Here is a 25,662-nt window from a genome sequence, read left to right as displayed (position 1 = left end):
TTCCTGTCTTCTATTATTTTTGGTGTTGATCTGTTCTTCTTTTTCTAGGACTTCGAGTTGTAATATTAGGTCATTTATTTGTTGACTTTTCTTCTTTTATTGAATATGCTCCAATGCAATGAATTTTCCTCAGTTCATAGCATCCCAGAGATTTTGATATGTTGTATCATTATTCTCCTTTACCTCTAAGAATTTTTTTATCTCCCCCCATGTCTTCTGTTATCTGTGCATCATTCAGTTGTGTGTTATTTAGGCTCCAAATGTTGGAGTAATTTGTTTTTATTTTATCATTGATTTCCAATTTCAGTCCATTATGATCTGATAGAATGCAAGATAGTATCTCTATTTTTTTGTATTTACTAAGGGCTGCGTATTAGCATAACATATGGTCTATTTTAGAGAAGGATTCATGTGCTGCTGAGAAGAAGGTATATTAGCTCATTGATGGATGAAATATTCTACATATGTGGGTTAAGTCTATGTTAATGATTGTTATTGAGTTTCATGGTTCTTTGTTCAATTTTTGTTTGGAAGATCTTTCCAATTGTGAGAGAGTTGTGTTAAAGTCATGGATTATTATTGTGTTATGGTCTATTTGGTTCCTGGTGTTGAGAGTGTTTGTTTAACATACATGGATGCATTCTTGTTTGGGGAATATATATTTATGATTGTTATATCTTCCTGATTTATGCTTCACTTAAGCAGTATGAAATGTCCTTCTTTATCCCTTCTGACTAACTTTGGCTTGAAGTTCACTTTATCAGATATGTGGATGGAAACCCCTACTTTTTTAACTGAGTCTTTGTGTGGTATGTTTTGGCCCATCCTTTCACCTTTAGTCTGTGAATGTCTTTTTCTATGACATGAGTCTCTTGAAGGCAGCATATTGGTGGGTCTTTCTTTTTAATCCAATCTGCCAGTGTATATCTTTTGATAAATGACTTTAGAACATTAACATTCAGGGTTATTTTTGTAATATGACTTGTGTCCTGGTCATTTTCATTATTTTTAGCATTTAATTTGACTTGATTTCTGTCAAATTAGCTGTTCCCTTAGGGTAGTTCTTCCCTTTGCTGACTTACATTGTTGTTTATCATTTATTCCTAATGGAATATTTTGCTGAGAATGTTCTGTAGGGCAGACTTTCTATTTGTAAATTCTTTTAGCTTTTGTTCATCATGGAAGGATTTTATTTTGTCCTCAAATCTGAAGGTACTTTTTGCTGGGTATAAGATTCTTGGTTGGCATCCATTTTCTTTCAGTGCTTGAGATATGTTTTTCCAGATTCTTCTTGCTTTTAGGGTCTGAGCTGAGAAATCTGCTCATATCCATATTTGTTTTCCCCTACATGTAATCTGAAGATTTTCTCTCACAGTCTTTAAAATTCTATCTTTATTTTTTAGGTTAGGTATTTTCATTATAATGTGACTTTTTGTGGATCTGTTGTAATTTTGTGCATTACAAAATTACATTAACAATGTATATTGTACATTGATTAACAGCCCTGAGGTGTCCAAGGACAATGACTTTGAAGATACAACAAAGAAGCTCAAGATTGGGTAAAAATCATTTACTTCCTTTGCCACATAAGAAACTCATTAATCACCCCAGTGTTCAGGTCTCAGAGCACCTTCTATACATGGGATGGGGAGGCATCCTGGATCACTGGCAAGGACCACCAGCAGGGGGCAGATGAGAGGACCCCAGGATCCTGTGTTCAGGCACCCATCCTCCAAGGCTGGGGAAAGAAGGAGGGGACACATGGTCAGACCTCTCCAGAGAAGGTGGTGTGAGGCCAATGCTGAAGATGCTGCTGCTTCTGCTGCTTCTGCTGCTGCTGGGGCCCAGTAAGAGCCTTCTCCTCCCTGGGAGTGTGGGCTTGTGTGTGTGTGTGTGCTGGTGCGAGTGAAGTGGTGGCCAGGCATTGTGGAATGTTTGTGCCTATAACAGTGAGAGGGTGTGTCCAGGTGAGGCAGCACGTAGGGGAGGCAGGGAGTATGGTCCCAGGGAGTCCGAGAGGATGCCTGGGAGAGGAAAGGATTTCCTTGGGGCTGGGAGAAAGGTGGTGGGAGAGCTGAGTGTTCTGGGTCCTGCCTGACTCAGGTCCTGCTGGCCTCCTCTGTCCCTGTGTTTCAGCAGGCTCTGGGTTGGTGCTCATGTCTCTCAACATCCAAGCAGGGCCATCTGCAAGAGTGGGACCTCTGTGAAGATCGAGTGTCACTCTGTGGGCATCCAGGCCACAATTGTGTATTGGTACCGCCAGTTCCCGAAAGAGAGCTTTGTGCTCATGGCAACTTCTAATCAAGGCTCTGATGTCACCTGGGAGAAAGGTTTTGCCCAGGACAAGTTTCCCATCACTCACCCAAACTTCACCTTTGCATCTCTGATGGTGACGGGTGCACTTTCTGAAGACAGCGGCTTCTACTTCTGTGGTGCAGAGACACAGTGCTGGGTGGAAGTCAGAGACCTAGGCAAGAAGGCTTGCAGCAGCCTGCTCCGCCCACCCTCAGACCCAGGAGCCCTGTGGGAGGAGCCTGGAGAGAGAAAACCACAGCTTCTGTCAATGAGACCTCTGCAAACAGTGTTGTGGGGGTCAGAGTGATGTAGAAAGAGAATCTGGGTTTAGAGGATTGTGGTGGTGGATATTTTTGCCCAGATCTTGAAATATGGGAATAAAGTGCAGCCAATAATGTGACCAACTGACATGGAACGTTCCCCAAGTATTTGAAGATCTTGGTCATTGCCTGACTACCACATTTTTCATATGTTCTTGATAGATCTACATGTTATCCCAAAGTTACATCTGCAGACATCTACACATCACCTTATATTATTATGATGTTTTGTTTGGTAGTTGACTCTCTATGAAGTTCAGCAAAGTCCTGTCACCTGCTGGACTCTCAAGATCACGATCAGGCAATCAGGAAGAGATTTACTCATAAAAGGATCCACTGCTGTGGTAAAACCCCCGCTGCAGGTACCGAGCATATCTGAAACTTACCTTGAGAGGTTTTTACTGAGCCGTTCTGGAGATTTGGGTCAATAATAAGATAAGTCAGAGAAATCCTGTAAGGAGGACTTCAGATTACATGGCTGAGAGATCTAGAAAGTTCTGTCAGAAGGTAGAAGATCACAATTGGAGCACTGAAGGTAGAACCTTGGAGAAATCATTTTCTAAGAGAAAACAAAAAATGACATTGACCAATAAATCTACATGATCCCATAGAAAATAAGCAAAACACATTAGTGCCAGTTATTATAAGAAAGAATTATGTACATAAACATATGAAGATATGTTACAAGGAAACCACATTGCATCTGTCTCACACATTGTTGTTTTTGGTAGGCGAGATGTTTTAAAAGCCCATGATTTAGTTTTAAATAAAAGACCATGCACTGTCAGGCAATGCCTGCATGTTTTAATTACAGGTTAAGACTGATTAAGTTCTATATAGAAAAAGAGAGTAAAACACAAATATATGAATGTGTTACAGGGGATTTGAGGTCTTGAAAATGGAGACTGAAGAGTATTTCCTAGTGAGAACTGGGGAGTAGAATTGAGTTGGCTCAGCCACCACTGAGTGGACTGTCCATAGGGGAGACTTACTCTCATCCACCATTACTATTTCCCTCAAGCAAATCTGTAGCATGTACCAGATCAGAGCAGAAAGATGATGCATGACCCTTTACCTCTGCCCTTGGAACACGATTCTTGACTTCATGGCCTTAGGTTCCTGGCAGCAGATATGTCCTGTGCAAAGATGTAGAACCTGTTAGGAGCTATCAGACCCCAGTATCAGGATCCACCCTCAGTGATCCCAGAGCTCTGACTCTTACCCAATAGTTCCTGTGGACACTAAAGATGCCCTGACTTCAAGAAATCTCATCACATGGATAGAAAGAACAAAAAGTACAAAACAAACTGACATTGAAATCCTCTAAAAATCAGTCCTGATAACAAACTAGCTATTGACAATATGTTTGGTTTGGACTGTGGCTAATCTGTACTGTGCATGGCAGTGTCAGTAATGACACAAAAATGAACCAGTATGAGCACAAAGGAATCAAAATTTATGATAGGAATCAGACCAGACAACTTGGGGAGAAACTACATAACTAAAGTTCAAAAAAATTAATTAGAATAAAAAAATCAAACTAGCTCTAGTGATGGGGAAAACTGAAGCTTGGGATAAATTAGCTTCACTCAAGTTATAGATTTGAAGGATGTGGAGGCTGGAATCCATGGAAGGTGGTTGGATATCTATGTCTACTGCCATGTGAGTTCTCCAGGAGACTGGTGGGACTGAGGTCCAGTTGGTCAACCCAGTTGGTGATCACAATGTGGAGTAGGGAAAGATCAGCACACACAGGATCCACAGGTATTCAGCGCTCTCTCTCTCTCTCTCTCTCTCTCTCTCTCTCTCTCTCTCTCTGTCTCTTTTTCTTTTTCTCACTGCTGGGAATCAAACCCAGGTCTTCGTGTGTACAAGGGCTGTAACTCCTAGTGCAGCACCTCTGACTTTCTTTTGCACAGATCCATATCAATGATAATTTTAGAAAAATGACAGACATTTTATTTTCCCTTGATACTTTTATGCATTTCTTCTCCCTGTGAATAACTCTAAGCCAACCAAGAACCATACAGGCCACAAAGGAAATTCTCAGAAATGTATTTTCTGATTAGTTAGGTTAGGTTAACATGGTAACATAATCCCACAGAGAGTGCTGCTCATAATGAACAGGAGGTTTTTGCTCTGATCCAGGAACCTTCTAGTCTCTTCTGTCCAGTATTATTTTAGAATCAAGTCCACAACCATATGAAGGGAATTGTCATAAGATGGTCATGAGGGGAAGAGCTCTTGAAGGTAAGAAGTGCCTTCAGCTTGGTTATGAAGAAGCAGTCAGCCTCCAGACCAGGTGATGCCCTGGGCACTGTGGATTCTCAAGGCAGTGTCAGTCCAGTGATTAACAGCCCTGAGGTGTCCAGGGACAATGACTTTGAAGATACGACAAAGAAACTAAGGATTGGGTAAAAATCATTTACTTCCTGAATGCATGTCCTAGGCCACATAAGAAACTCATTAATCACCCCAGTGTTCAGGTCTCAGAGCACCTTCTATACATGTGATGGGGAGGCATCTTGGATCACTGGCAAGGACCACCAGCAGGGGGCAGATGAGAGCACCCCAGGATCCTGTGTTCAGGCACCCATCCTCCAGGGCTGGGGAAAGGAAGGAGGGGACACATGGTCAGACCTCTCCAGAGAAGGTGGTGTGAGGCCAATGCTGAAGATGCTGCTGCTTCTGCTGCTTCTAGGGCCCAGTAAGAACCTTCTCCTCCCTGGGAGTGTGTGCTTGTGTGTGTGTGTGCTGGTGTGAGTGAGGTGGTGGCCAGGCATTGTGGAATGTTTGTGCCTATGAAAGTGAGAGGGTGTGTCCAGGCTGTCTGAAGTGCACAGGGTGAGGCAGCAGGTAGGGGAGGCAGGGAGTATGGTCCCAGGGAGTCTGAGAGGATGCCTGGGAGAGGAAAGGATTTCCCTGGGGCTGGGAGAAAGGTGGTGGGAGAGCTGAGTGTTCTGGGTCCTGCCTGACTCAGGTCCTGCTGGGCTCCTCTGTCCCTGTGTTTCAGCAGGTTCTGGGCTTGGTGCTCATGTCTCTCAACATCCAAGCAGGGCCATCTGTAAGAGTGGGACCTCTGTGAAGATCGAGTGTCACTCTGTGGGCATCCAGGCCACACCTGTGTTTTGGTATCGTCAGTTCCCGAAAGAGAGCTTCGTGCTCATGGCCACTTCTAATACAGGCTCTGATGTCACCTGGGAGAAAGGTTTTGCCCAGGAAAAGTTTCCCATCACTCACCCAAACTACACCTTTGCATCTCTGATGGTGACGGGTGCACTTTCTAAAGACAGCGGCTTCTACTTCTGTGGTGCCAGCGACACAGTGCTAGGTGAAAGTCAGAGACCTAGGCAAGAAGGCTTGCAGCAGCCTGCTCCCGCCCACCCTCAGACCCAGGAGCCCTGTGGGAGGAGCCTGGGGAGAGAAAACCACAGCTTCTCTCAATGAGTCTTCTGGGTTCATGTCTGTGAGAGACATAGTGTTGTGTATGGAGAATCTTGGTGTAGAGAATGTGGGATCCTCTCTGATGAGTCACATGTGGAAGGGGCAGGGTTGACTGCTGGAGGACGATGTTTGACACAAAAAACTTATCTACTCAATAAGCACAGAGAGCCAATACTGTATCTATGAAAGAGTGTGTGGGACGGGTCTGGCCATATGAGCTCTGACCTCTATAACAACCGAGTCGTCCGACTCTCCTTTATATATAATATGCAGGTAGAAAGGGGCAAGAACCATGAGGACCTTTTGTGATGGACAGGATAGGGTGTAGTTAGGGGAGCCATGGTCGTAGGGGAGAATTTCCAGAAGGAGGCAGGGAAACACTCCCACACATCACCACATACTTCCTGACAGTACCTAGAAGCCAGGCCTCTGTGTCATATGACTCAACCTATTCTGGTTCTGCTATATAAGGATGGCTTCCCACAGAGGATTGTGTGTGGGAGGGTAATTTTTTCCAGACCTTGATAAATGGGAATAATGTTCAGTCTATAAAAGAGCCAACTGACATGGAAAGTTCTCCAAATATTTGAAGACCTGGATCATTGCCTAACTCTTCCATGTTTCCACATGTTCTTGATAAATCTACAAGTAATCCTACATCTACATCTGTAGACATCTACACATTACTGCACATTTCTGTGTTTCCTTTGGTAGCTGGCTCTCTATGACTGTACAGTACTGTCTTGTCACTGTGGTGGACCCTCAAGATTGACAGAAGTCATGAGGCAAGCAGGCAGGGAGAGTTACTCGTAGAAGGATCCACTGCTGAGTTATCTGGTTTTTTGTTGATGATGCAGGAGAAGAGACAGAGATCACAGGAGGAAACCCTCTCTGCAGATACAGAGTGTAACTGAAACACACCTAGAGAAGGTTTTGCTGAGCTATTTATGACATAAGTGTCAAGAGTGAGAGAAGGCAGAGGACGCCTGTAGGGAAGTCTTCAGATGACATGGTTGACAGACCTAGAAAGTTCTGTTAGAATGTAGAAGATAAGTGGAACACTGAAGGCAGGACCTTGGAAAAATCATTTCTAAGAGATGATTTCTCCATTGACAACAAATCTGCATGATCCAATACAAAAAGAGCAAAATACACTAGCATCCTCATATTAGAGAAGAAAATGTGTCTGGTAACCTGTGAAGAGATGGGACAAGGGAACCACATAACATCTTTCTTGCATATCATTATTTGTGGAGGGGGAGTTGTTCCAAAAGCCACTGGTTTAGTTTTAGATAAATAACATCCATTGATATGCAATGTCCACCTGTTATGATTCACAGGTTGAAATGGATTCAGTTGTATGCATAAAGAGGAGAAAAAACCCATTATATGAAAGAAAACCCATTACAGGGGATTCGAGGTCTTGAAAACAGAGGATGAGGAGCACTTCCTAGTGAGAACCAGGAGCTCAGCCACTACACAGTGGTTCTCCACAGCGGATGCTTACCATCATGGTCATGTCTACCATGTTTACAACCATCGGCACTGGCCATTTTCCTCAAGCACATCTCTAGCATGCACCAGCTGACAGGAGAAAGACAATATATGACCTTCACCTCTGCCCTGTGGAACACGGTTCTTGGCTGAATGCCCTTTGGTTCCTGGCAGCAGATATGTCCTGGGCAAAGATGCAGCACCTTCTGGGTGCCATCAGACCCCAGAACCAGGGCTCCTCTTGTGCCACAGCCCTGTGATCCAAGCTTTGACTCTAACTTCTAACTGCTTACCCAGTGGTTCTCATGGACACTGAAGACCGTGGAGATCAAGAAATCTTATCTCAAGGTTAAGAAGAGGAAAGAATTATGAAATGTCCTGACATTGAAATACTCTAAAAGTATGAACTAGTAACAAACTGTCTTTTGAGAACACATTTGGCTTTGGCTGTGGTGAATCCATACTCTGTATGGCAGTGTCCATAGTGACACAAAAAGTAACCAGTATGAGCATGAAGGGAATAAAACATTTATGATAGGAATCAGTCCTGACACAACTTGGGGAGAAACTTCATTAGGAAAGGTCCAAGATAGTTACAGTAAAAATCTCTACTGGCTCTCATGATGGGACAAACTGGAGCTTGGGATAAGTGATGTTCACCCAAGCCCTGGATGGACCCTGAAAGAGGCCTGTGCTGGAGCCCAGGAAGTGGCTGCTCTTTGTTTATTGCTCCATGAGTTCTCAGGGAGTCTGGTTGTGGTTGAGTGTCCACTGGTCAGTGGGGCTGGTGGCCAGCATGGACAGCAGGATGTGAAGTAGTAGAGAATGGTCAGCACTCACATGAACCACTGACAAGCTCTATACTCCCTCTTTTTTTTTTTTTTTTTTTTTTTTTTTTTTTTTTTTTCAGTGCTGGGAATCAAACCCAGGGCTTCATGTTTAACAGGCAAGGACTTAACACTGAGTCCAGCACCTCTGAGCTTCTTTTTCTCAGCTTCATAGGATGATGATTTCAGAACAATGGCAGACTTTTTATTTTTCCTTACTACTTTTATGCATTTCTTCTCCCTGTGATCAACTCGAAGCCAACCCAGAACCATACATTCCACAAAGGAAATTCTCAGATATATTTTCTGCTTAGCTAGGTTAACATGGTAATAAAACATACAGTGAGTGCTTCTCAGAATGAACAGTAGGATTTTGCTCTGATCCAGGGGGCTTCCAGCCTCTTCTGTCCAGACAAAACACAAAGCTGGGCCCCAGGCCATCCATAGCTAGTACCCGTCACTGCACATTGCAGAAGAAATTGTATTGTGAGGTGGCCCCATTCCAAGAGGCCCAGCCAACCAGGAATGGAAAATGGAGTTACAGGATCATGCAGATGCCCTTCCACATACATAAGCACTGATGAATGCACTAGTTGTATTTTATGACAAAAATCTTTCTCACTGTATCTCAAATACAATTAGATGGTTCAAGTCCTAATTCCACCGTTTTAAGCTCCCTGCTCCAGGGAACTGTGACTAAACATCAAATGGAACTGTAACGAGTAGGCTGCTATCAAAATGAAAGTGTGGTGCTTGGGAAAAACCTTTCAGCTGTTACTGTGTTTTGTTTTCTTTTCTTTTTTACTTCATTTTAATTTTCTAGAAATGGCTAGATTTTTTCCATACTGGTCCATTGATACACATGCATAGCATGTTACACCAGAATGAGTGCCTTAAATCACCTAGAATTCATTTCCAATCACCAAAACTTAGTGTGACTGTCATTACAGTAAAATGATGATAAATAAATTACTGTCATAACTGTCTTTACATGAACACATACAGGGAAAACCAATATTTTTAAAATTTAGATTCATTTTACACAAATTGGGTACAACTATCATTTCTCTGGTTTTACTTGAAGTAGATTCATACCATTTGTATAATCATACATGTATATGTGTGTCTCATTCTATTATCATTCCTTCCCCCCATGCCCTCCCAACCCCTCATTTCCCTCTACACAATCCATCCTTCCTCCATTCTTCCTTACCTCCTCCCCGCACCCCATTATGTAGCATCATTCACTTATCAGAGAAATCATTTGGCCTTTAGTTTTTTGGGATTGGTTTATTTCAGGTAGCATTATATTCTCCAACTCCTTCCATTTACCTGCAAATGCCATAAGTTTATTCTTCTTTATAGCTGAATAAAATTCCATTGTGTATATATACCACAATTTCTTTAGGGATTCACCTATTGAAGAGTATCTATATTTGTTCCAATATATAGCAATTGTGAATTGAGCTGCTATAAACATTGATGTAGCTGCATCACTATAGCATGCTGATTTTAAGTCCTTTGGGTACAGGCCAAGGAGTGAAATAGCTGGGTCAAATGGTAGTTCCATTCCTACTTTTCTAAGGAATACCCATACTGCTTTCTAGAGTGACTGCAACTATTTGCAACCCCACCAGCTGTGTGTGAATGTACATTTTCCCCCACATCCTCACCAACATTTATCGTTGCTTATATTCTCTCTTTCTCTCTCTCTCTCTCTCTCTCTCTCTCTCTCTCTCTCTCTCTCTCTCTCTCTTTTTTTTTTTTTTTCAGTGCTGGCGATTATACCCAGGGCCTTGTGCTTGCCAGACAAGCATTCTACCAACTGGACTATATTTTTGGGTCTGTAGCTTGTATTCCTGATGATAGACATTGGGGTGAGATGAAATCTTAGGGTTGTTTTGATTTTCATTTATCTTATTATTAGATATGTTGAAAATTTTTTCATATATCTATTGATTGCTTGTTGATCTTCTTCTGTGAAATGTCTGCTCATTCCCTTAGCCCATTTATTGACTGGGTTATTTGCATTCTTGGTGTAAAGTTTTTTGAGTACTTTATAGATTCTGGAGATTGGAGCTCTCCCTGTGCAATGTTTTTCTCCCACTCTATAGGCTCTCTCTTCATATTTTTGATTGTTTCCTTTGCTGAGTAAAAGTGTATTAGGTTGAATCTATCACAATTATTGATTCCTGCTTTTATTTCTTGTGCTTTTACAGTCACGTTAAGAAAGTTTGGTCCTAAGTCAACATGATGAAGATCTGGACTTACGTTTTCTTCAATTTGATGCACGCTGTCTGGTTCAATTTCTAGGTCCTTGATCCATTTTGAGTTGAGATTGTTCAGGGTGAGAGATAGGGGTTTAGTTTCATGTTGCTACATATGGATTTCCAGTTTTCCCAGCACCATTTGTTGAAGACGCTGTCTTTTCTCCACTGTGTGTTTCTGGCACCTTTGTCTAATTTGTGATAACTGTATTTATGTGGGTTTTTCTCTGTGTCCTCTATTTTGTACCATTGGTCTACCTATCTATTATGGTGTCAATACCATGCTGTTTTTGTTACAACTGCTCTTGGGTATGGTTGAAGGTCTGTGATACCCCCTACTTCACTCTTCCTGCTAAGGATTGCTTTATCTATTCTGGGTCTCTTTTCTTCTAAATGAATTTAATGATTACTTTATCTATTTCTATGAGTTACATCATTGGGATTTTAACTAGAATTGCATTGAATTGTATAGCACTTTTGGTAGCATGGCCATTTTGACATTATTAATTCAGCCGATCCAAGAACATGGGAGATTTTTCCAACTTCTAAGGTTTTCCTTAATTTCTCTCTTTAGTGTTCTATAGTTCTCATTGTAGAAGTCTTTCATCTCTTTTGTTAGATGGAATATCAAGCAATTTTTTGAGGCTATTGTGAATGGAGTACTTTTCCTCATTTTTCTTTCAGAGGATTCATCACTCATCAATGAAAATGCATTAGATATATGAGTGTTGATTTTATATCCTGCTACTTTATTGAATTCATCTCTGAATTCTAGAAATATTCTGGTGTAATTACTCAGATCCTCTAAATTAATAATCATGTCATCAGCAAATAGTGATAGTTTGAGTTCTTATTTTCCTATTCATATCCCTTTAATTTCTTTGATCTGTGTAATTGCTCTGGCTAGAGTTTCAAGGACGATGTTGAATAGAAGTGGAAAAGAGGGCATCTCTGTCTTTTTCCAGTTTTTAGGGGGAATGCTTTTAGTTTTTCTCCATTTAGAGTGATGTTGGCCATGGGCTTAGCATAGATAGCCTTTACAATGTTCAGGTATGTTCCTACTATCCCTATTTTTTCTCTAGTGTTTTGAGCATGAAGCAGTGCCATATTTTATCAGATGCATTCTCTAAATCTATTGGAATAATCATATGATTCTTAACTTTAAGTCTGTTGATGTGGTGAATAACTTTTATTGATTTCCAGATGTTGAACCAACCTTGCATCCCTGGGATAAAACCCACTTGATCATGGTACACTATCTTTATAATATGTGTTTGTATGTGATTTGCTAAAATTGTGTTAAGAATTTTTGCATCTATATTCATCAGGGATATTGATCTGAAGTTTTCTTTCCTTGATGTGTCTTTGTCTGGTTTTGGTATCAGGGTAATATTAGCTTCTTATAATGAATTCGGAAGGGTTTCCTCTTCTTGTATTTAGTGGAAGACTTTGAAGAATATTAGAATGAGTTCTTCTTTGAAGGTCTTGTAGAACTCAGCTGTGAATCCATCAGGTCGCAGACTTCTCTTCCTTGGTAGGCTTTAGATAACATCTACCTCATTCCTTGAAATTGAACTATTTAAGTTGTGTATGTCCTACTGACTTAGTTTGGGTGGATCATAGATCTCTAGAAACATGTCTATGTCTGTGAGATTTTTCCATTTTGTTACTCTATAGATTTTCAAAGTAGCTTCTAATCATGTTTTGTATTTCAATAGTTTCTGTTGTGATATTTATTTTTCATGATAAATTTTAGTAACTTAAATTTTCTCTTTCCTTTTCCTTGTGTGGATAAGGGTTTATCACTTTTGTTTATTTTCAAAAGAACCAACTTTTTCTTTTGTCAATTTTTGAATTGTTTCTTTTCTTTCAATTTCATTGATTTCAGCTCTGATTTTAAATATTTCCTCTCTTCTATTACTTTTGGTGTCGATCTGTTCTTCATTTTCTAAGACTTTGAGCTGTAATGTTAGGTCATTTATTTGTCAACTTATTCTTCTTTTGTTGAATGTGCTCCATGCAATGGATTTTCCTCTTAGTACTGCTTTCATAGCGTCCCAGTGATTTTGATATGTTGTATCGTTGTTCTCCTTTACCTCTAAGAATTTTTTTATCTCCCCTCCTATGTCTTCTATTATTTGTGCATCATTCAGCATTGTATTATTTGGCTCCAAATGTTGGAGTAATTTCTGTTTTTATTTTATCATTGATTTCTAATTTTATTCCATTATGATCTTATAGAATGCAAGGTAGTATCTCTATTTTTTTGTATTTACTAAGGACTGCTTTGTGGCACAACATATGGTCTATTTTAGAGAAGGATCCATGTGCTGCTGAGAAGAAGGTGTATTAGCTCATTGATGGATGGAATATTCTAAATATGTCTGTTAAGTCTAAGTTACTGATTATTATTGAGTTTTATAGTTATTTCTTCAATTTTTGTTTGGAAGATCTTTCCAATTGTGAGAGAGGTGAGTTAGGTCACTGATTATTATTGTGTTGTGGTCTATTTGGTTCCTGGAGTTGAGAAGTGTTTGTTTAACATACTTGGATGCACTCTTGTTTGGGGAATATATATTTATGATTGTTATATCTTCCTGATTTATGCTTCACTTAAGCAGTATGAAATGTCCCTCTTTATCCCTTCTGACTAACTTTGGCTTGAAGTTCACTTTATCAGATATGAGGATGGAAACCCCTACTTTTTTAACTGAGTCTGTGTGTGGTATGTTTTGGCCCATCCTTTCACCTTTAGTCTGTGAATGTCTTTTTCTATGAGATGAGTCTCTTGAAGGCAGCATATTGGTGGGTCCTTCTTTTTAATCCAATCTGCCAGTGTATATCATTTGATTAATGACTTTAGGGACTTTAGGCCATTAACATTCAGGGTTAATTTTGAAATATGACTTGTATTCCTGGTCATTTTCATTATGTTTAGCATTTAATTTGACTTGTTTTCTCCTTTAATTAGCTATTCCTTTAGGGTAGTTTTTCCCTTTGCTGACTTACATTGTTGTTTATTATTTATTCGTAATGTAATATTCTGCTGCAAATATTCTTCAGTGCAGACTTTCTATTTGTAAATTCTTTTAGCTTTTGTTCATCATGGAAGGATTTTATTTTGTCCTCAAATCTGAAGGTACTTTTTGCTGGGTATAAGATTCTTGGTTGGCATTCATTTTCTTTCAGAGCTTGAGATATGTTTTTCCAGGTCCTTCTTACTTTTAGGGTCTGGGCTGAGAAATCTGCTCATATCTATATTTGTTTTCCACTACAGGTAATCTGATGTTTTACTCTCACAACCTTTAAAATTCTATCTTTATTTTTTATGTTAAGTATTTTCATTATAATGTGAATTTTTGTGGATCTGTTGTAATTTTGTACATTTGGTGCCCTGTAAGCCTCTTGTATTTGATTTTCCATTTCATTTTCAAATTTGGGAAATTTTCTGATATTATTTCATTAAATAGATATTCATTCCTTTGGTTTGTATCTCTGTGCCTTCCTCAATCCCAATAATTCTTAAATTTGGTCTTTTCATGATATCCCATAATTCTTGGAGTTTCCATTTTTTGATTTTGTACCATCTTCTCTGTTTAGTCAACTTTGTTTCAAGATTAAATATTTTGTCTTCATTGTCAGAGGTTCTGTCTTCCAAGTGAACTAGCCTGTTGGTTATGCTTTCTATTGAGTTTTTATTTTGGTTTATTCTTCCCTTCATTTCAATGATTTGTTCTTTATTTTTTCAGAAAATCTATCTCACTATCAAAATGATCTTTTGTTTCCTGAATTGCTCTTTTAAATGTTTATTGGTGTGATCAATCATTGTCTGCATCTGCTCTCTTATCTCATCGTTTTCATCTCAGTTCATTTTAATTATGTGTGTTCTGAACTACCTTTCTGACATTTCCTCTGCCTTGATGTCATTGTATTCTACTGATATAGCATCTAGGTTTGATTTGGACACTTTCTTTCCTTGTTTTCTCATATTGCTTTTGTATCTTCCTCTCTAGCAGTGGGAATTTGAGGTACTGCAGATTCTACCTATGGATTTATAATGTCCCTGCAGGTTTCCAATCACTCACATTGAATGAGAGATAAATATTAGCAGCACACCATACAAAGAGTATGCATCCTTAACCCAAATGATCCCTATTAAGATATTAACCATACTGTCTTAATAAACAGAAATGATGAGTTCAATTATTATCTACAGCATAACCAATGGGTTTGCAATAAGGACCAAAATTTCTAATGGTGGACAAAGAGCATAGCGACGGGTGGAGGATATAACTTTAATGAGATAAGAAATGAGTCTATAGAGGTAATATGTCATAGGAATAGTGAATGCAGAACTAAAAGAAATAGATTGTAAGCATGAAAAAAGGGAGAGTCTCCAAAGTAACAGATAGAAATGAAGAACAGAGTGAGAAAGATATTAATAAAAGAAAAAAGAATGATTCATAGTAGGTATAATAGGAATAATTTTAATAATACTACTAATTTTTAAAAATTCTACAATAAAACTATGCTGTACTGTTCAAACCTCCTAGTCTTCAGTAGCCCGAAGTCTGTGAAGATCTTCATTATGTGGGATCCCGGAAACGATGCTGTCCCACTATGGATGGTGGTCTCCAGGTTGAGAATAATCAATGTGAGTGGGTAGAGGTGCCCCCCTGTGTTGATAGATGGTCAGCTGCAGCGTGGACACTAGACCATTCTGGTGAGGGTATGCTGGAGAAAACTGGCCTGGGCTGGTGGCTCAGAGAGCCAATATTTTTTAGAATAAAGTCAAGTGACAGGTGAGGGGAATTGTCATGAGATGGTCATGAGGGGAAGAGCTCTTGGAAGGTATGAAGTGCATTCAACTCAGTTATGAAGGTGCTGCACTGGGCACTGTATTTGCAAGGCAGTGTCAGACCCCAGTCCAGTAATTAACAACCCTGAGAAGTCCAGGGACAATGACTTTGAAGATAGGACAAAGAAGCTCAGAATTGGGTAAAAAGCTTTTCATTCCCAATTGTATGTCCCTTAGCCACATAAGAAACTCATTAATCACCCCAGTGTTCAGGTCTCAGAGCACCTTCTATACATGGGATGGGGAGGCATCCTGATCACTGGCAAGGACCACCAGCAGGGGGCAGATGAGAGCACCCCAGGATCCTGTGTTCAGGCTCCCATCCTCCAGGGCTGGGGAAAGGAAGGAGGGGACACATGGTCAGACCTCTCAGAGAAGGTGGTGTGAGGCCAATGCTGAAGATGCTGCTGCTTCTGCTGCTTCTGGGGCCCAGTAAGAGCCTTCTCCTCCCTGGGAGTGTGGGCTTGTGTGTGTGTGTGCTGGTGTGAGTGAGGTGGTGGCCAGGCATTGTGGAATGTTTGTGCTGATAAAAGTGAGAGGGTGTGTCCAGGCTGTCTGAAGTGCACAGGGTGAGGCAGCAGGTAGGGGAGGCAGGGAGTATGGTCCCAGGGAGTCTGAGAGGATGCCTGGGGAGAGGAAAGGATTTCCCTGGGGCTGAGAAAAAGGTGGTGGGAGAGCTGAGTGTTCTGGGTCCTGCCTGACTCTGGTCCTGCTGGCCTCCTCTGTCCCTGTCTTTCAGCAGGCTCTGGGCTTGGTGCTCATGTCTCTCAACATCCAAGCAGGGACATCTGTAAAAGTGGGACCTCTGTGAAGATCGAGTGTCGCTCTGTGGGCATCCAAGCCACACCTGTGTTTTGGTATCGTCAGTTCCCGAAAGAGAGCTTTGTGCTCATGGCAACTTCTAATCAAGGCTCTATTGTCACCTGGGAACAAGATTTTTCCCAGGACAAGTTTCCCATCACTCACCCAAACCTCACCTTTGCATCTCTGATGGTGACGGGTGCACTTTCTGAAGACAGTGGCTTCTATTTCTGTGTTGCCAGTAACACAGTGCTGGGTGGAAGTCAGAGATCTAGGCAAGAATGCTTGCAGCAGCCTGCCCCGCCCACCCTCAGACCCCAGAAGCCCTGTGGGAGGAGCCTGTGGGGAGAAACCCACAGCTTCTCTGAATGGAACCTCTGCAAACATTTTTGTGGGGGACAGAGTGATGTAGAAAGAGAATCTGGGTGTAGAGGATTGTGGTGGTGGATATTTTTGCTCAGATTTTGAAAGAGGGGAATAGAGTGCAGCCAATAATGTGACCAACTGACATGGAAAGTTCCCCACGTATTTGAAGACCTGGGACATTGCCTGACTCTGCCATGTTGTCCCTGTCTTCTCAATAAATCTACATGTTATCCCACAGCTACATCTGTGGACAACTACAAATTGCTGTATATTTCTATGATTTTTTGTTTGGAAGCTGTCTCTCTATAAAGTTTGGCACTGTCTTGTCACCTAGCTGTACCCTCAAGATCAAGAGAAGTCATGAGGCAATCAGCAAGAGAGAGTTACTTATAGAAGGATCCACAGCTTTGGTAAAATCCCCTCTGGAGAATTGGGTTAATAGTGAGAGAAGTCAGAGGAAACCTATAGTAAGACTTTAGATCACATGGCTAAGAGGTCTAGAAAGTTCTGTCAGAAGGTAGAAGATCACAAGTGGAGCACTGAAGGTAGAACCTTGGAGAAATCATTTTCTAAGAGAAAACAAAAAATGACATTGACCAACAAATCTAATCTACATGATCCAATAGAAAGTGAGCAAAACACATTAGTGCCAGTTATTACAAGAAACAATTGTGTACATAAACATGTGCAGCTATGTTACAAGGAAACCACATAGCATCTGTCTCACATATCATTGTTTTTGGAGGGGGAAATGTTTTAAAAGCCCATGATTTAGTTTTAAACAAATGACCATGCACTGTCAGGCAATGCCTGCATGTTTTAATTACTGGTTAAGACTGATTAAGTTCTACATAGAAAAAGAGAGCAAAAAACAAATATATGAAAGTGTTACAGGGGATTTGAGGTTTTGAAAATGGAGAATGAAGAGCTTTTCCTAGTGAGAACTGGGGAGTAGAATTGAGTTGGCTCAGCCACCACTGAGTGGACTGTCCATAGGGGAGACTTACTGTCATCTTCTCTTACTATTTCCCTCAAGCAAATCTGTAGCATGTACCAGATCAGAGCAGAAAGATGATGCATGACCCTTTACCTCTGCCCTTGGAACACGATTCTTGACTTCATGGCCTTAGGTTCCTGGCAGCAGATATGTCCTGTGCAAAGTCATAGAACTGTTAGAGGCTATCAGACCCCAGTATCAGGATCCACCCTCAGTGATCCCAGAGCTCTGACTCTTACCCAATAGTTCCTGTGGACACTGAAGATGCCCTGACTTCAGGATATCACATCACAGAGATAGAAAGAACAAAAAGTACAAAATAAACTGACATTGAAGTCCTCTAAAAATCAGTACTGATAACAAACTAGCTGTTGACAATATGTTTGGTTTGGACTGTGGCTAATCTGTACTGTGCATGGCAGTGTCAGTAATGACACAAAAATGAACCAGTATGAGCACGAAGGAATCAAAATTTATGATAGGAATCAGACCAGACACAACTTGGGGAGAAACTACATAACTAAAGTTCAAAAAAATTAATTAGAATAAAAAAATCAAACTAGCTCTAGTGATGGGGAAAACTGAAGCTTGGGAAAAATTAGCTTCACTCAAGTTATAGATTTGAAGGATGTGGAGGCTGGAATCCATGGAATGCTGTTGGATATCTATGTCCACTGCCATGTGAGTTCTCCAGGAGGCTGGTGGGACTGAGGTCCAGTTGGTCAACCCAGCTGGTGATCAGAATGTAGAGCAGGGAAAGCTCAGCACACAGAAACCACAGGTATTCAGTTCTCTCTCTCTCTCTCTCTCTCTCTCTCTCTCTCTCTCTCTCTCTCTCTCTGTCTCTCTCTCTCTTTCTCTCTCTCTCTCTCTCTCTCTCTCTCTCTCTCTCTCTCTCTCTCTGTCTCTCTCTCTCTGTCTCTCTCTCTTTTTCTTTTTCTCTGTGCTGGGAATCAAACCCAGTGCTTCATGTGTACTTGGCAAGGGCTATAACACTGAATCTAGCACCTCTGATCTTCTTTTACACAGTTTCATATCAATGATGATTTCAGAAAATGGCAGACATTTTATTTTCCCTTAATACCTTTATACATTTCTTCTTTCTGTGATCAACTCTAAGCCAACCCAGAACCACACCTACCACAAAGAAAATTCTCAGAAATGTATTTCCTGATTAGTTAGGTTGACACGGTAACATAACCACACAGAGAGTGCTTCTCAAAATGAACAGGAGGTTTTTGCTCTGATCCAGGCGCCTTCTAGTCTCTTCTGTCCAGACAAAGCACAAATCTGGGTTCCAGGCTATCCACAGCAAGGACTCCTTAACTACACATTGCAGAAGCAGTTACATTGGAGGTGGCCCCATTCCAAGAGGCCCAGTCACCAGGAAGGGAAAATGCAGTTACAGGATCATGCAGATGCTCTTCCACATACATGAACAGTGATGCAATGTTATAGTTGTATTTTTATGACAATATCTTCTTCACTATGTCTACTATGTCACAAATATAGCTTGAAGTTTAAAATCTTAATTCCACATTTTTAAGCTCCCTGCTACAGGGAACTGTGAGTAAATGTTAAATGGATATACAACTAGTAGCCTGCTATCAAAATGAAAGTGTGGTGCTTGAGAAAAACCTTTAACTTGGTTTTTTTTTTTTTTTTGCTTGTTCTCTTTTGATTTTTTTAGTAATTGCTAGACTTCTTCAAAACTAGTTCCTTAAACAAGTAGCCCAGCATGTTCACACAGAAAGAGCTCCTTAAACCTCCTAGAATCCATGTCCGCTCACCAGTAACTAGTGTGACCACAATTTCAGTAAAATGATGATAAATAAATTAATGTTAAAACTGTCCATACATGAAGACATACAGGGAAAACCAGTAATATTTTAGAATCAAGTCCACTGCCACGTGAGGGGAACTGTCATGAGATGGTCATGAGGGGAGGAGCTCTTGGAAGGAAAGAAGTGCCTTCAGCTTGGTTATGAAGAAGCAGCCAGCCTCCAGCCCAGGTGATGCCCTGGGCACTGTGGATTCACAAGGCAGTGTCAGTCCAGTGATTAACAGCCCTGAGGTGTCCAGGGACAATGACTTTGAAGATAGGACAAAGAGGCTAAGGATTGGGCAAAATGCTTTTACTACCCAAATATATGTCCTTTGTCACATAAGAAACTCATTAATCACCCCAGTGTTCAGGTCTCAGAGCACCTTCTGTACATGTGATGGGAAGGCATCCTGGGTCACTGGCAAGGACCACCAGCAGGGGGCAGATGAGAGCATCCTGGGATCCTGTGTTCAGGTACCCATCCTCCAAGGCTGGGAAAGGAAGGGGGGGACACATGGTCAGACCTCTCCAGAGAAGGTGGTGTGAGGCCAATGCTGAAGATGCTGCTGCTTCTGCTGCTTCTGGGGCCCAGTAAGAGCCTTCTCCTCCCTGGAAGCGTGGGCTTGTGTGTGTGTGTGTGTGTGTGTGTGTGTGTGTGCTGGTGTGAGTGAGGTGGTGGCCAGGCATTGTGGAATGTTTGTGCCCTTAAAAGTGAGAGGGTGTGTCCAGGCTGTCTGAAGTGCAAAGGGTGAGGCAGCAGGTAGGGGTGGCAGGGGAGTACAGTCCCAGGGAGTCTGAGAGGATGCCTGGGGAGAGGAAAGGATTTCCTTAGGGCTGGGAGAAAGGTGGTGGGAGAGCTGAGTGTTCTGGGTCCTGCCTGACTCTGGTCCTGCTGGCCTCCTCTGTCCCTGTGTTTCAGTAGGCTCTGGGCTTGGTGCTCATGTCTCTCAACATCCAAGCAAGGCCATCTGTAAGAGTGGGACCTCTGTGAAGATCGAGTGTCGCTCTGTGGGCATCCAGGCCAGAACTGTGTATTGGTACCGCCAGTTCCCGAAAGAGAGCTTTGTGCTCATGGCAACTTCTAATCAAGGCTTTGATGTCACCTGGGAACAAGATATTGCCCAGGACAAGTTTTCTGTCAGTCACCCAAACAGCACCTTTGCATCTCTGATGGTGACCAGTGCACATTCTGAAGACAGTGGCTTCTACTTCTGTGGTGCCAGTGACACAGTGCTGGGTGGAAGTCAGAGACCTAGGCAAGAAGGCTTGTAGCAGCCTGCTCCACCCACCCTCAACCCAGGAGCCCTGTGGGAGGAGCCTGGGGAGAGAAAACCACAGCTTCTCTCAATGAGACCTCTGGAAGTATTCATGTGTGTGTGAGTAGACAGAGAATTTGGGTGTGGACGATTGTGGGAATGGGGGGTGTGACTTTTTGCAGATCTAGAAAAATGGGAATAAAGTGGAACCAATAAAGTTCCAACTGACATGAGAAGTTTCCCATTATTTGAATCCTGGATCACTGCCTGACTCTGACATGTTGCCCATAGATTCTTGATAAATCTTTATGTAATCCCACATCTACATCTGTAGACATCTACACATTGCTGTACATTTCTGTGTTTCCTTTGGCAGCTGGCTCTCTATGACTGTTCACCTCTGTGTTGTCTCCATGCTGGACCCACAATATTGAGAGAAGTCATGAGGCATCACAGGAGAGAACCCTCTCTGCAGGTACAGAGTGTAATTGAAACACACCTAGAGAAAGTTTTGATGAGCTTTTTTTGACATATGTGAGAGAAGGCAGAAGAAGCCTATAGGGAAGGCTTCAGATGACATGGTTGACAGTTCTAGAAAGCTCTGTCAGAGGTAGAAGATAATTGGAACACTGAAGGATGGACTTTGGAAAAATCATTTCCTAAGAGATGACAACAAATCTGCATGAACCAATAGAAAAAGAGCAAATTTCATTAGCATCCTTATAATACAAGAAAAAATGTGTCTGGTAAATCTCTGAAGAGATGGGACAAGGGAACCACATAACGTCTTTCTTGCATATCATTATTTGTGGAGGGGAAGTTATTTCAAATTCCATAGTTTAGTCTTAGGTAAATAACATGCATTGATAAGCAAAGCCTGCATATTATGATTCACAGGTTGAGACTGATTATGTTCTATGCATAAAAGAGAGAAAGAAAACCCATTACATGAAAGAAAACTCATCCCTTGAAAGGGTAACAGGGAATTTGAGGTCTTGAAAATGGAGGATGAGGAGCACTTCCTAGTGAGAACCAGGAGCAGAAACACAGTGGCTCAGATACCACCATCTCACAGGAGAATCTTACCATCATGTTCATGTCTACCATGTTTACCACCATCGGCACTGGCCATTTTCCTCAAGCGTATCTGTAGCATGGACCTGCTTAGAGCAGAAAGACAGTCTACCACCCTTCACCCCTGCCCTGTGGAACACTGTTCTTGGCTGCAAGTCCTTTGTCTCCTGGCAGCAGATATGTCCTGGGCAAAGATGTAGAACCAATTGGATGCTATCAGACCCTAGTACCCAGGCTCCTTTTGTGCCACAGCCCTCTGATCCCAAACTCTGACTCTAACTTCTAACTGCTTACCCAGAGGTTCTTGTGGACACTGAGATCCCCAGACATCAAGAAAATTTATCACGTGGATAATAAGAACAAAAGATTCCAAAACAAAGTGATATTAAAGTACTCTAAAAATAAGAACTGATTGTTGACCATGTTTTTCTTGGGCCATGGCTAATCCATATCATGTACGACAGTGTCAATAATGACACAAAATTAGTAGGAGTAGGAAGGAATAAAAAGTTTATGATAGGAATTAGGCCTGACACAACTTGGGGAGACACTAGGTTAGGATTGGTCCAAAACTACTTAGAAAAAAATTCTAACTAGTTCTGACGATGGGATACCAACTGAAGTTTGGGATAATTAAGTACCCCCAAATATTCCATGGACCATGAAAGGGGCTAGTGCTGGAATCCATGGAAGGTGGCTGGCTCTTTGTACCCACTGGACTGTGAGTTTACAGGGAGGGCTGGTGGGGTTGAGGGTCCCATTTGTCAGCATGCTGGTGGCCTGCATGGACAGCAGCATGTGGAGTAGGGAAAGGTCAGCACACTCATGAACCTCTGACACTCTGTTTTCTTCTGCTTTTCTTTTTCTCAGTGTTGGAAATCAAACTCAGGACTCCACGTGTACTAGGCAAGGGCCATAACACCGAGTCCAGCACCTCTGATCTTCTTTTGCACAGTTTCAGATCAATGATGTTTTCAGAAAAATGGCAAACATTTTATTTCCCTTGATACTTTTATGCATTTTTTCTCCCTGTGATCAACACTAAGCCAACCCATAACCATACATATCAAGAAGGAAATTCTCAGAAATGTATTTCCTGCTTAGCTAGATTGACAAGGTAACAAATCACCACAGCAAGTGCTTCTCAAAATGAACAGGAAGATTTTGCTCTGATCCAGGGGGCTTCCAGCCCCTTCACCCCAGACAAAGCACAAAGTTTGTTCCCAGGTAGTTGATAGGAACTCATTGCAGAAGTAGTTACATTGTGAGGTGGCCCCATTCCAAGAAGCCCAGCCAACCAGGAGAGGAAAGGAAAATGCAGATGCCCTTTAGCAGGTACATTAACACTGATGGAACGCAATAGTTGTATTATTATGATAAAAATGTTTTCACAGGTAGACATGGTGGCCCATGCCTGTAATTCCTGCTGCTCAAGAGGCTGAGGCAGGAGGATCTTGAGTTCAATGCCAGACTCAGCAAAGGCAAGATGTTAAGTAATGAAGTGAGATCCTGTCTCTAAATAAAATACAAAATAGGGCTTGGGATGTGGCTCAGTGGCCAAGTGCCCTGAGTTCAATCCCCATAGTGAAAATCCTTTTCTTTATGTCCCAAATATAATTTGATGGTTCAGGTCTGAATTCAACCTTTTTAAACTGCCCAATCCACTGTACTGCTACTAACATTAAGTGGAAGCTCAACCAGTAGGCTGTTCTCAAAATGAAAGTCTGGTGCTGTGGGAAAATCCTATCAACTCTAACAATTGTTGTTTTGTTTTGTTTTGCTTTGTTTATAAAATGGCTAAACTTTCTCAACATTAAAACAACTAGGAAAACATGTTTGAATCGAAAGAGTTCCTTAAACTACCTAGAATCCACTTTCATTCACCAGTACTAGTGTGACCTCCATTACAGTAAAATGATGATAAATAAATTACCATCAAACTGTCCATACACGAAGATATAAAGGTAAACCAGTAATATTTTAGAATGAAATTCACTGAATGTGAGGGGAATTGTCATGAGATGGTCATGAGGGAAAGAGCTCTTGGAAGGTAACAAGTGCCTTCACCTTGGTTAAAAAGAAGCAGCCGGCCTCCAGCCCAGGTGATGCCCTGGGCACTGTGGATTCACAAGGCAGTGTCAGTCCAGTGATTAACAGCCCTGAGGTGTCCAGGGACAATGACTTTGAAAATAGAACGAAGAAGTTAAGAACTGAGTAAAATGCACTTGCTACCCGAATATATGTCCTTTTCCACATAAGAAACTCATTAATCACCCCAGTGTTCAGGTCTCAGAGCACCTTCTATACATGTGATGGGGATGCATCCTGGATCACTGGCAAGGACCACCAGCAGGGGGCAGATGAGAGCACCCCAGGATCCTGTGTTCAGGCACCCATCCTCCAGGGCTGGGGAAAGGAAGGAGGGGACACATGGTCAGACCTCTCCAGAGAAGGTGGTGTGAGGCCAATGCTGAAGATGCTGCTGCTTCTGCTGCTTCTGGAGCCCAGTAAGAGCCTTCTCCTCCCTGGGAGTGTGTGTGTGTGCTGGTGCGAGTGAAGTGGTGGCCAGGCACTGTGGAATGTTTGTACCTATGAAAGTGAGAGGGTGTGTCCAGGCTGTCTGAAGTGCACAGGGTGAGGCAGCAGGTAGGGGAGGCAGGGAGTATGGTCCCAGGGAGTCTGAGAGGATGCCTGGGAAGAGGAAAGGATTTCCCTGGGGCTGGGAGAAAGGTGGTGGGAGAGCTGAGTGTTCTGGGTCCTGCCTGACTCTGGTCCTGCTGGCCTCCTCTGTCCCTGTGTTTCAGCAGGCTCTGGGCTTGGTGCTCATGTCTCTCAACATCCAAGCAGGGCCATCTGTAAGAGTGGGACCTCTGTGAAGATCGAGTGTCGCTCTGTGGGCATCCAGGCCATAAATGTGTATTGGTACCGCCAGTTCCCGAAAGAGAGCTTCGTGCTCATGGCAACTTCTAATCAAGGCTCTGATGTCACCTGGGAGAAAGGTTTTGCCCAGGTCAAATTTTCTGTCAGTCACCCAAACTTCACTTTTGCATCTCTGATGGTTACTGGTGCACATTCTGAAGACAGTGGCTTCTACTTCTGTGGTGCCAGTGACACAGTGCTGGGTGGAAGTCAGAGACCTAGGCAAGAAGGCTTGCAGCAGCCTGCCCCACTCAACCTCAGACCCCAGGAGCCTTGTGGTTGAAGCCTTGGGCAGAGAAAACCACAGCTTCTCTGAATGAGACCTCTGGGAGGACTCATGTGTGTGTGAGTACACAGAGAATTTGGGTTTGGACAATTGTGGAATGTTAGGGTGTTTTTCCCAGATCGTGAAAAAAGGGATCAATTTCAGTCAATAAAGTGACCAACTGACATGGAAAGTTCTTCAAATATTTGAAGAACTGGATCATTGCCTGACTCTGCCATGTTTCCATATATTCTTGATAAATCTACATGTAATCCCACAGTTACATCTGTAGACATCTACACATCACTGTACATTTCTATGTTTCCTTTGGTAACTGACTCTCTATGACTATTCAGCACTGTCTTGTCACCATGCTGAACCCTCAAGAAGAAGAGTAATCATGAGGCAAGCAGACAGCGGGAGTTATCGAAGGATCCACTGCTGAGGTTTCCAGTTTATTGTTGATGGAGCAGAAGAGACAGAGAATGCAGGAGGAAACCCTCAGTGCAGGTACAGAGTGTAACTGAAACACACCTAGAGAAGGATTTTGCTGAACTGTTTATGACATAGGTGTCAAGAGTGAGAGAAGGCATAGGAAGCCTGTAGGGAAGTCTTCAGATGACATGGTTGATAAATCTAGAAAGTTCTGTCAGA

At 42.0% G+C, this 25,662-nt stretch overlaps 5 gene segments (V, D, J or C); all 5 read left to right on the top strand.

The window, feature by feature from the left end:
* Positions 1-1,761: 1,761 nt before the first annotated feature.
* Positions 1,762-2,602, top strand: LOC124991227 (T cell receptor beta variable 20-1-like). The segment is given in 2 exon segments: positions 1,762-1,847; positions 2,137-2,602. Coding segments are annotated over 2 exon segments (552 nt in total).
* A 2,642-nt stretch (positions 2,603-5,244) lies between these two features.
* Positions 5,245-6,062, top strand: LOC124991226 (T cell receptor beta variable 20-1-like). The segment is given in 2 exon segments: positions 5,245-5,322; positions 5,629-6,062. Coding segments are annotated over 2 exon segments (474 nt in total).
* Positions 6,063-15,894: 9,832 nt separating this feature from the next.
* Positions 15,895-16,774, top strand: LOC124991225 (T cell receptor beta variable 20-1-like). The segment is given in 2 exon segments: positions 15,895-15,937; positions 16,245-16,774. Coding segments are annotated over 2 exon segments (570 nt in total).
* Positions 16,775-20,015: 3,241 nt separating this feature from the next.
* Positions 20,016-20,766, top strand: LOC124991224 (T cell receptor beta variable 20-1-like). The segment is given in 2 exon segments: positions 20,016-20,085; positions 20,417-20,766. Coding segments are annotated over 2 exon segments (390 nt in total).
* Positions 20,767-24,238: 3,472 nt separating this feature from the next.
* On the top strand, positions 24,239-25,026 carry LOC124991223 (T cell receptor beta variable 20-1-like). The segment is given in 2 exon segments: positions 24,239-24,331; positions 24,632-25,026. Coding segments are annotated over 2 exon segments (435 nt in total).
* The last annotated feature ends 636 nt before the right edge of the window (positions 25,027-25,662 follow it).

The sequence above is a fragment of the Sciurus carolinensis genome, chromosome 8 (assembly GCF_902686445.1).
Source record: "Sciurus carolinensis chromosome 8, mSciCar1.2, whole genome shotgun sequence".
Lineage (NCBI taxonomy): Eukaryota > Metazoa > Chordata > Mammalia > Rodentia > Sciuridae > Sciurus > Sciurus carolinensis.
Note: the sequence above shows the minus strand (reverse complement) of the source record. Positions and strands in the feature narration are given on the sequence as shown.